We start from the raw sequence: 11,634 nt of genomic DNA on the forward strand, positions 1-11,634 counted from the left end.
AAACTATAGTCCTGGCACCTCCTTTCATCTTTCTGAGATTCTGGTTTCCTATTGGCTGAAGAATGGTGACATCTCAAAGTATCCAGTTACTTAGAAATGCCGTGTCTTTTCACTTCTCTTTTCTTTGGTTCCAACCAACCACTTTTATCTGGCTTCCTCATTCCAAGTGCAAAGTCATTATGTCCATGGAGAAAATTATATAACAAAATACCTCTCTTCCCCACATTTCCCCCTGAACTTTCCAGTAATCCCATGTCTCTCTCAGTGTCGTATTTTAAGTACTCAGCTGTGTTGTCTTCTTTGGGTTGGAGGGTGGCCTGGGGAGGGTGGAGTTGGACAGGCAGATGGCATGTTTTTAAGGAGATCGTCTCTACATAACACTTTTCTCTGCTGAGATTTGGGTGGTCCCTTATGTTTTAAGTTTCTCTCTGATGAGGGTCAGGAGTACCGGTGTTCTAGGGTGTTGATAGAGAAAGTTTCGGACGATGTGGAAACCAAGATAGCAGGCAGTAGGAACCACCTCGCCCATGAAAAGGAAGGCGTCTTCCCCTTCGCCTCCCCTGGGCGGGAAAGCTCACTGCCTGCCCACAAACCAGAGAGATACCTCCAAGTGATGCCAGAATTTTCCGCAGGAAGCTTGGCTAGCTCTGTGCCGACACGTGAACAACAGCGCAGCCACATCAGCAGAGTTTCATGCCGTAAAGAAGGGCAGAAACGAGCCTGCCGGGACATTTTCCAGGGCAGGTGTTATCAGTTGCTGGCTGTGGCTTTAGTAAAACCTAGTGTTCTCGTAGGTGGATCACAGCCACCCAGGGATGCCCGACTACAACAGCAAAACAACCATTAAAAAGAAAAACCTAGTCTTTTCCTGGGTCACTGCTTCTGAGCTACCTGTTGCCTCAGGAAACTCATCGAGATGAGGAAAGTACAAAATTTCCCCTCAGGTACCTGAATGGGTTGATTTGTTCAATAGGGTTATTTGATAGACCAATTGGATCTCTCCGAAACAGTCCTTTTAAGTTAAATTTAGCTAATAATGAGCCGTTTGTTCCAGTCATAATTTGATACCAGGACCTAGCGTACGTAAAAGTGACTTCTCACATATTAATTTAGAACACCAGCAAAGCAGATCATGTCAGTTTAACACCGTTGCAATTACATACTCAGCAAAACATTTTCTGGTGGAAGTAGGGGAGGGGGTGATCCTGCTGGGAGGTCATGACAGGGGGCATCTGCACGGTGCCAGGTGGACTACATGGCACTGAGTCCACACACTGCGCCTGTGACGTAGGTCATGGGCTGTGCAGTTTCACACACAAGGATGCTAAGGAGCAGCACATCAAGTCATGCCGAGGCCAGGCCGTTAGGAAGTGTAGACGTTTAGATTCCAGGGCAGGCCTCTGAGCCTTGTTTCTTTCCTTCCTCCCCTTGACACTTACCTCTCTAGTCCTGAGCCCCGATCTCCTATTTTTACCAGGAGGAGGAGGAAGGACAGGTGGATGGACGGACAGGACAGATGGGTGGGGGAAGGAGGGCGGAATGGGAGATGAGGGAAAGGAGGGAGGAGAATTCCTGATGGAGACCCCTGTTGATGAACAGTCAACAAGACCTTCAATCTCTATGACCCCAACGGCTCAAGGAATCGTGGGTCTGGGAGTGTCAGAAATGGACAGTCAGAGATGCAAAGTCACCTGGTCCAGTCTCCCATCTTACCGATAGGAGAACTGAGGCCTGGAGAGAGGTGACTTGGCCAGGGTCTCCCAACCTGCCGCTGGGGTGGACATCAGTATTGCTCTGTACAGAGATGTGCGGGTGGGGACCACTGCCACAACGCTTCTCTCACCGTCTCAGCACCCCCGTGAAATACACTTGTCAACTGTCACGTAGGAGCGGGTGGTTCCCTCTTTTCTGTTCCACTCTAGAGGGAACTTGAGGATGATGTAAGACAAACCGAATGGCTTCTAAAACTGATTTTGATTTTATAATTAGTCTTCCAAATGAGGAAACTGATTCAGAAAGAGCAATGACTTGCCCAAAATATCATGGTTCAAGTAATGACTGAACTATGTCTAGAAACCAGGAAAATTTCTATGCCTTTTATTCAGAAAAAAGATCAGACAGGCCTATATGTCCAGGTGACCCATGCTGCTAGTTCAGTGTTAGGAATATATTTTGCATGGCACTGATATTTAATCTTGAGTTTTTAATAAGTTACTATCTATTCCTCATATGGTTGCATTTTGAACCATAATTGGATTTATTAATGTTCTAAATTAATGGGCTTTTGGATATTTAGATCATTTAGCAAAGTAGGCTGTTTAATATCCGTAAGCAAGTCGTGGGCTAGCAAAAATTTGCAAATGAAATATGTATTAGGGGTACCTTTTTGCATATGAAAGTAAGAGGAAAATTTGCCTTTTATGGAAAGATTAAAAAAAAAAGACGAGAGGACAATCTGCAAATAATACATTTCAAAAATTTGTTTTCCAGGATCTAGTTCAGGTTCAAAATTCAAAGGTCCTGAGCTGAGTTTAAAAGGCACCCAGCATGTGATACAAGCAGGCCAGACGCTGTATCTCAAATGCAGGTGAGTGGCTGCGTTGGTCTGGGGGTCATCTGGTTGCTCTTCCTAAGGCAGGATCATTTCCCTGGTAGCGTAGACAGGTGGCCCCCCAGAGCAGACAGGTAGATTTCAGTGGTCTTCTGTGATCTGCCAAGTGCAAACCACACGTACCCAGCTTCCTGTGGACAGTGATTCATTCATCTGAGGGAGAGAATGACTCACTCCTGGGAAATCAGGGGAAGGGATGCCCTGAACATTTTCAGTTGTTTAAAAGCTTTTCTAAACATGTTGCTTTTATGAGTGTACTTAAGGAAGGACCTCAGAATAGCGCTTCCTGATGGAATGAATGCTTCGAAACTGGCCCCAGCCATGACTGAGTTTTGTTTTTTTCTCTGTGATGGCAGAGGGGAAGTGGCCCATGCGTGGTCTTTGCCTGCAACAGTGAGTCAGGAAAGCCGGAGGCTGAGCATAACTAAATCTGCCTGTGGAAGGAGTGGCAAGCAGTTCTGCAGTACTTTGACCTTGAACGCCGCTCAGGCAAACCACACCGGCTTCTACAGCTGCAGATACCTATCTCCACCTGCTTCAAAGAAGAAGAAAGCAGAATCCACCATCTACATATTTATTAATGGTAAGTCTCCCACCTTCCACGTGCTGTTTGCATTAGCTTTGCAGTGGTCGTAAACCCACCTGAGCCATTGGAAAGAGGACTTTCCTAGGGAGTGTGCAACCTGTGGCCCTGGCAAGAGAGTCCCCCCAAGCTGTAGAAACATGTGGAGTGCGTGTTCATGTATTTCTGAAGTGTCAGTTTCAACCAGAATTTTCAAGGACCCGTCAGTAGGCTCCCTGAAGGGAGAGATGCTGGTCTGTTTTGTTCACACTGTATCCAAGCACCTAGAATACTGTCTGGCTCATCGTGGAAGGAATAAATGAATGGCAAGGCTTTAGTTCTATTTCTTAATGATTGAGAAGCCCAAAACAGAACACAAGATTTTTATCCTTTAACACAACTGCGTTCTCGGATATGTTGGATATGTAAAATATTGTTCTTTACTAGATTCAAAAGTGTAATGTCGCTAATGTCTCTTGAAGGTTACACAGTTCATTTCGGTTGATGACGCTGTGTTATTTCATGCTCACGAAACGGGGATCATAATGATGTAAGAGCTGGCACGTGTCATTACGTGGTGAGAAGGGCGAAAGACAAACACGAACGATTTTCTGTGTATAATTTTTATGGCAGTGTTTTTCCCGCCTTGGAGGATGAACAAAAGAGGAAAGAAGTGCAAACTCCTTACAAGAAATGGAAGTTGACGAGAGAACTTCCCTGGAAAGAAGGGAGATGCCCTGTCCCTTTTTCCTTCCTTGCTGAGCTCCAGCCAGTCTCCAAATCTTGTTGAGAGAGGTTGAAAAGCAAACACAAGGCTCTAGCTTTAAAGCCGGAGCCCTAAGAAGGCGTAAAGCCCCATGAGTAGGCACGCAAGGCACTAACTCAAGTTGGAAACCAAGACAGCCAGTCATCGGGTGTCAGCAGACCTGCCTCTCATTGCAGGTCTACCTCCTGGTGAGTTAAAGAACCAGGTCTCTGCCCTGAAGGCAGCATCAGAGAATTCCGTTTGGGTGGGAATCTTTTTTGAAGTAAGGCAACTAGAGAGAGAGCATTGATTGTGTGTCGTAGGACGTTACTGTGGAATCCTGTGAATAACAGACACGTTCATTGGGAAGATCTTTGTGACCTGTTGTTTTTGAATAGCACTAGTACTAAAAGATACTTCAATCAACAATAGTAACCACAGAAAAGTGGTTAAATCTTCTTTCTTTGTTGCTTAATTAGCAAGTATTTAGGGAACACTTGCTAGGTGCCTGTAACTGTCCTGCCCTGAAGAGTAACTCTGTTGTCTGTTCCCTGGGAGATATTGGTCTCAAAACCACACTCTACTAAAATCCAAGTTAGCTGTGATATAATTCATCAAGCAGGTGTAACTTTTCCAAGTATCCTAACATTTTATGCATTTCCTATTTTCATTCCTTAATTAATTTCATTTCTGAGAAAGTTTGGCTTTAAGCTTCCATTTTTAGGGAATACGTACAACATGACAGGTTTAATTTTATTCACGGGCACAAAACTTACCTTGACTCAGGGTGACGCCAACCAGTTCCTGATACACAGCTGTGATTACTTACTAGATATTAAGGGGTTATCACTTGTTCGTTATTGCTGAGTATTTACTTCAGAACATATTACTCTGTTTGGAGGGCCTGCAGATGTGCTGGCATTTCATTTTGGTTTCCTGTGACCATGAGGAACACTATTAGACGCGTCTTTTGAAAAGGCATAGATTTGTAGGCGAATAGGGCTCTGAGAAAAAGAATCAGGGTATAGCTTTGTCTCCGTAATGCCAAACCCAGCACGTGGATTACAAGCAAACTGTTATTTCGACATTATCGACTGCCTGCTGTCCAACAGACGTGGCTCCTGTGAGCCCCGATGTGGACGTAACATCAGATATGCATATATAATGTATAGAAAAATCAGTATCACCACTCTGTCATTATAGCTTATATAAATCCACCGAACCTCTGACATAATGCATTAAAATCAGTTAAATTACTCAAGGAATAATATTGAACTGCTTTGCTTAATTACTAAATTGTCTGATACATTTAAATTTCCTTTAATATAATAACGTCTTACACTTGTGGTTTCTTTTCATGTAAATATATAGTTGTTTTTTTTTTTTTTTACATTTAATTCTCACAACAATCCCATGAAGATTTTGTCTCTTCATTTTACAAGCAAAGGACCTAGGATCCACTTCACATGAGGCTACCTGGGGAGTAATGGAGAAGTGTTAGCAGCAGAGTAAGGTGGTCAGATTTTCCCCTCCAGATTCTCAGTGGCTGGAGGAGATCAGAGGTGCAAGGCTGAGGCAGGAAGACCAGGTAGGGGCTACTGTGTGCGTTGAGGTGGGAGAGCTGGTGGCCCATGGTCACATCAGTCATATCGTAGCTGTGGGAAAGGAGAGAAGGTGAAGGATAGAGGGATTCAATGGGCCTTAGTGGGTGAGGGGAAGGAGGAGGGAAAGTGACACTTGCAATTCTGTAGAGGCACCTGGCCAATGCGCCCCAGGTCCCATGGCCAAGGAGAGCTTCGTCTCACTAAATCACACTGATGCTAAGACTAACATCATCCGCTTCTTGGCCTGATCTTGAGAAATGGCTGTTGAATGAAAGTAGCTGGAAAAAGCTATATACATTTTGAAAAATTGCTTTTGTGAAAATGAATGGAATCCCCCAGCAGTTATAGCTACAAAATTCTGGGTCCTAAAGAAAAACAAGCCGTAAAGTACTTATCAATGCCTTGCTAACTACAAAACAAAAAGATGTTAGACGAATGGTAATGTCAGGGCTGCTTAGGTGCTGTTCATCCCCTTTGCGGAGAAGGAACGCATTTGCATTTCTTTGCTGACCCTCTGGTATGCGTAAGAAATTTGCTCCAGATCAGCCTTGTCTAAAAGAGGATTTCATTGCAATTAGTCTTGTAGTATATGAGTTGTGACTGTAAAGGAAGGAAACTGACCAGAAGAGTTTTTAATGGCATCTCCAAAGTATTTAGTACTTTGTCAGTGTCTCCAATTTAGTTAGGAAGACCTTGAACTTAGCCTGTTGAGCCCTCGACGCTTTGAAGTCAGCCTATATCCAGGCCCAAGACTTTCAGGGCTATTTAAGTGTAATGTCTTCTTTTGAAAAATTGTAATTGAAAAGGGGCGGGGGGGAATGGGAGTGCATGTGTTGTGGGCAAGTGCATAACTTCTCGTCTTTCCCTATAGAAGAGACTCATCTCTTTTCTTCTTCTTCTCTTTACTTGATTGATTTTCTCTGTGTGTCTGTTAAAGCAACCAGGTTGGAATATTGTCATAACAGATTTTTCTTCCTTTGATTCTCCAATGTGTATAAAATGGATGACATTTGCATAGCCGCTTAATTTCAGGTAGAAAAATTCCCAGACACACCGAGTATATAATTGGAAAGTAGTAGAAATTCTCACAACCTGATATTCTGGGGGAAAATGATCATTGTGCCTAGACATTAGTATATGTCGTGAGAAAAAGCTCCACATGGCTGTGGGACTCAGCAAGTAAAGATGCTAGCGGTGCAGATATTCTGAGAAGGACTCAGTGTCCTCACTGGTACAACACCTCCGATTTTCCTGAAGAGCTTTCACAGAGCTCTCTGAGAGAGAAACCACGCTGGAGTTACTTCTCCTACTTTAGATGTGAGAATGCAGCCTCCATGCCCTGCACAGGGTAGAGCTAATAAAACGACAAGCCAGGGTGAGGCTCCAGGTCAGACCCCCAGGTCAAGGCTGTTCCACCACACCGGAGTTTCAGCTGTTGACTTCAAACTATGAACCAGTTGTTGTTTTAATCTTTGAACATATAGATTATATAGTGTTTTTTTTAACATTTGAATTCAGTTTTTTTCTCTTTTGAGGAGTGATAGGTTACTCTGGTTTCAGGGTGTTTTTCTGAGCGACAGACCTGAGGTAAACAAACCCCGACCCCAGAGATCTTCATGCTGTCGCCTGTGGGGTCAGGACTGGCCCCTCACCATCTGCACGCACCCTTCCCTCTCTGTGTTCCAGCTCACAGCGCAAAGGGAGGAGACGCCACTTACTGTGACGAGCAGGGCTCTTAAAAATCTCAGCCGTTGGTGGGCTGTGGAGTAAAATGAGTGGGTTGTGATCAGCATTAAAAAAAATAGAGCAGAATAAAATGGAAAGTAGACAAATATATCGCAAGAAGTAATGGTATGTATTGTTACAGTGAAACTTTTTTTTTTAATGAAATCCTTTGTTTCCATTTTATAAACACACGCACACATACATACTTTATACCCACGTATGTGTAAAATGCATATCAGTGTGTGTGTTTAATGGGTCTGTGAAATGTATTATTGTGGAACTCAGTACAATAAGTTGACAGGTTTTGATCTTCTTTAAGTTGAAACAGGGAAACTTACTAAGATTTTAACAGATTTAGGCAGGTCCTATCAATGCTTTTTATTTAAGAAAACACCGATCGTAAGCACCACGGTGGTTTTTGCACACCGCTACTGAAACAGGCGCGACCAGAACGTGGTGGCGGAAACCACCTCTCCTCCCGTTGATGTGGTTCTTGGGGCTCCTGTGTGGCTTTATGCGGTGCACACTCATCACATTCCTGAAATGGGGTTTCCCACCAATAGGTCTGACCCAGCAGGTGTGGTCAGCAGGTAGCGTCTGTCGGTGGATGTGAATTAACACACCTGCAGTGTGCAAGGCCCTCGGAGGCACGAAGAGCAAAGCGATGGCATCTTAGGACCTAGGAGTCCCCTGGTCCCTCTGTGGGACCATGACTTACAGTAGATTTATGAGGATTTTAAAATGCGCATGTTTAACTTTTTAAAATAATAGCTATTGTCCCAAAGCGGGTCTTTCCAGGGGGTGAGGAGGACTCCTCCAACAGCCCTTACTGAGAGCGCCCCAGAACTTATTGATGTTCTGTGGATCCTGGAAGTTCTGCTCCAGCACCGCCCTCCACTGGACTCCTACCAGGGTCTGATGCCCCGCCGAGCACACACAGGATGCTGGGGCCACACCGCTTAGCTGGGTGGCAGCTGAGCAGCTGGCGTTTGTTGCTGGATTTGCCATACTTGTATGATTGGCCAGTCCAATCAGCACGGCCATGAAACGAGCAGGGACACTGATGGAAAGAGTAGTGATCAGCAGATTTACTCACAGAGTCTCACCGCTTCCACTTTCCCCCCGGTGGTGACAACATTTCTAAGGTGAGGATGCACTGGAGATACCAGCCCTCCAGCCAAAACTAAAGGAGTCTGGAGAATATGAAAACAAATAGATGTATGTATGTGCATGACTGGGACATTGTGCTGTACACCAGAAATCAACACATTGTAACTGACTGTACTTCAATTAAAAAAATAATTTAAAAAATAGTAAGGGAGGTCTGATGCGCTCAGCTACACCACTGGCTGCCTCATTAACCCATTGCCTCCTTGTGGGTCAGGACTGGGATGGGCTGAACAGATTTTCAGAGCCTCTAAAACATTTTCAGTGGCATCACTGTCATATTTTTGTGTGGAGAAACTTTAAAGAGAACTGTTTTTTTCTAGTCATCAAAATTTTCCTCTGGGGGAAAAACAGGCTAAAACAGCTTACATTTTGTGGGAAGAAAAAGTTAAGAAACCAATTAGAAAAAAAAAACCCACTTAGCCACAGATTGGCAGAAATCTCAAGATCTGGATTTCTCAGCAAATTTATAACATTATCTGTTATTGCTGGGTTAATGTCCAGAGTCTTCTCTGGTTTTAAAAGCCCGTTTTCAGCAGGTACTCATCACCCCTTCCCATCCGTTCACCTCGCTTACTGCACCTCCATTCCCAGCTCGTGGCTGCTTCCATGTACTTTCTGAAACCTGTGTTTATTTTAGCATGAGTGTTTCAGTAAGAACTGGTTTCCAAAGTTTTGGTCTCAGGGCCTAAGATAGATGCTGCTTGAGCCCAAAGTTGTTGAGAAGAAAGTATACCAGACACCTTGTACCACCAGGATGCAGCCAGCGCAGCCAGGACGGGTGATAGATCGTGGTTCTCATTCTTTTCACATCGTTGCCTGCCGTATTTGATCAGGAGACAGATGAACACATTGGGGTGAACAAAGTTTGGACTCTCAGCCTCTGGATTGTGTCCCAGGTGGGTTTCCTAAAATGGCAGCAGTTTGAGTCTGCCTTGGATTTGCTGAATTCTACTTCAAATGATCTTCTGTAAATTCCTAGGAGTTTGGGGGCCTGCCTCTCTGCATACAGCTTCAGCAGAAATCTAGTACAAGGTCAGGTTTGGCTGGATTTTTTTCTTTGATTTTGATGAAGTTGTGAAAAAGAGGAAACCAGTATTGCTGGGATTTAAAAGATACACTGACGACATTGTTGATTGGAATTGCAGAGTTTTCCTTGGGAAACAGACTCCTCTATAGCCCTGCGCTGGGCTCCCTCTAGGGCTGAGGCTTGAAGGAGATTATCCGTTCTATCCATCATGGGGAGGGACAGCTGATTAGGACCACATGGCGAGAGCTCAGAGAAGAGTAACTTAACTCTTATCCATCTTCCTTTCCGGCTACATGAAAATTTGATGGAAGACAGTCTTGATATCGTTAAGCCCTGCCGTTTCACATTTCCCTTCTAGAGACATTTTTGCTGTTAGACACCAAGGGACTTTCAGAAAAGACTTGCATGTGATTGGGACAGAAGCCACTTGTGTTGGTGGATTTGGTGGCTGTCAGGAGTGCCCCATCTTCTTTCCTTAGATCCTGCCCCAAACCCTATGTTGACCCAGCACATTCCTAGGAATTTCATCCTTAGTGCTTTTTTTTTTTTTTAAAGTATAGTCTGTTTACAGTGTTGTATTAATTTCTGGTGTACAGCATAGTGTTTTAGTTATACATATATATATTTCCTTTAAATAATCTTTTTCATTATAGGTTATTACAGGATATTGAATACAGTTCCCTGTGCTCTACAGTAGGTCCTTGTTGTTTATCTATTTTATGTACAGTAGTGTATATCTACAAATCCTGAACTCTAAAATGTATCCCTAACCCCTGATCCCTGCTGTAACCATAAATTTGTTTTCTGCGTCTGCGAGTCGGTTTTTGTTTTGTAAATAAGTTCATTTGTGTCATTTTTTTCAGACTCCATGTGTAAGTGATGTGGTATCTTTCTTTCACTTTCTGGCTTATTTCACTTAGTATGACAATCTCCAGGTCCATCCATGTTGCTGCAAAAGGCGTTATTTTATTCTTTTTTATGGCTGAGTAGTATTCCATTGTGTGCATGTGTATGTGTGTATACACACACACATACACAGTACAATTTCTTTATCCAGTCATCTGTTGATGGGCGTTTAGGTTGCTTGCGTGTCTTGGCTGTTGTAAATGGTGCTGCTGTGAACATTGGGGTGCACGTATCTTTTCGAATTAGTTTCCTCTGGATGTATGCCCAGGAGTGGGGTTGCTGGATCACATGGTAACTCTGTTTTTAGTTTTTAAAGGAATCTCTGTACTGTTTCCATAATGGCTGCACCAATTTACATTCCCACCAACAGTGTACGAGTATCCTTAGCGCTTGGTGGTAACTGCCAGTTAAATGTTCAGGTCATTCCTTGAGAAAGAGGGCATTTCTTGATGCTCTCTAGGCTCCATACCAGACGAATGTGACAGGCCACCTCTCTAGAGCCACACAGCTATTATAGACAGCATTGTCTATCACCAGGTGTTGAGTTCAACTACATAAATCCTCAGAAATAATCAGAACGAACTTACTCTTGAATGAGCCACTTGGATACGGCCTAACACTTGGAAAAAGTTAGTGATTGAGGTAGAATGATAAAATCTCAAGAAGGGAGTGAAGTCCAAGGAAAAGTCCAATAAATCTGACCTTATCCTCTCATTTCCCCCCTACAAACCAGAAGTGTGAAAAATAGGTTAAAACTTTATGGTTTTAAGGATTTAAAAAATCTCCTCCACGTAATTTTTTTTGGTTTTTTTGTTTTTTTTTTTTTTTTTTTTAAAGAAAAATGAGCAGGGGACTTTTTTCAGGAGAAATTCCCTTAAGCTGAAAAGGTTTTAGTTTCTGACATTTCCTAATTTTCTCTACCAATGGTAATGAAATGCCAGCCCTGCCTGGGAACAAAGAGGTGCCCTGGTTTGACCTTTGGGCCTTGCCGTTTGGACACTCTTCCGTTTTCTTTACTGTTGAAAATATTTGTCGATCGGTCATCTGATGCATTTTTGCTGGGTTATGTTGGCAGCCATCGTGGCTCACTGATTACACTATTCAAAATCGGAGACTTACTAATGCAATGAACGCCCCTCCCTTCCTTCCCATCATCAAATATCAATTAATAAACTATATTTGAAACAACATGAGCCAGGGTTCAAATTGGGTTCAAAGCCCTGTTCTGATACATGGGAGGTCTTTGACTCTGTACAGATTCCTTAGTAAGAATAACCGTTCACA

The 11,634-nt window shown here is 43.4% G+C and overlaps 1 protein-coding gene across 1 annotated transcript in view; it reads left to right on the forward strand.

Moving 5' to 3' along the window:
- The window catches only part of FLT1 (fms related receptor tyrosine kinase 1), a 159,816-nt gene that overhangs the window by 22,500 nt on the left and 125,682 nt on the right, over positions 1–11,634 (forward strand). Inside the window, exons 2-3 of the mRNA XM_032496382.1 lie at positions 2,491–2,587; positions 2,968–3,194. Of these exons, the coding sequence (XP_032352273.1) occupies positions 2,491–2,587; positions 2,968–3,194 (324 nt within the window). The remainder of the gene's footprint in view (positions 1–2,490; positions 2,588–2,967; positions 3,195–11,634) is intronic.

Source organism: Camelus ferus, chromosome 14 (genome assembly GCF_009834535.1).
Source record: "Camelus ferus isolate YT-003-E chromosome 14, BCGSAC_Cfer_1.0, whole genome shotgun sequence".
In the NCBI taxonomy this organism is placed as follows: Eukaryota; Metazoa; Chordata; class Mammalia; order Artiodactyla; family Camelidae; genus Camelus; species Camelus ferus.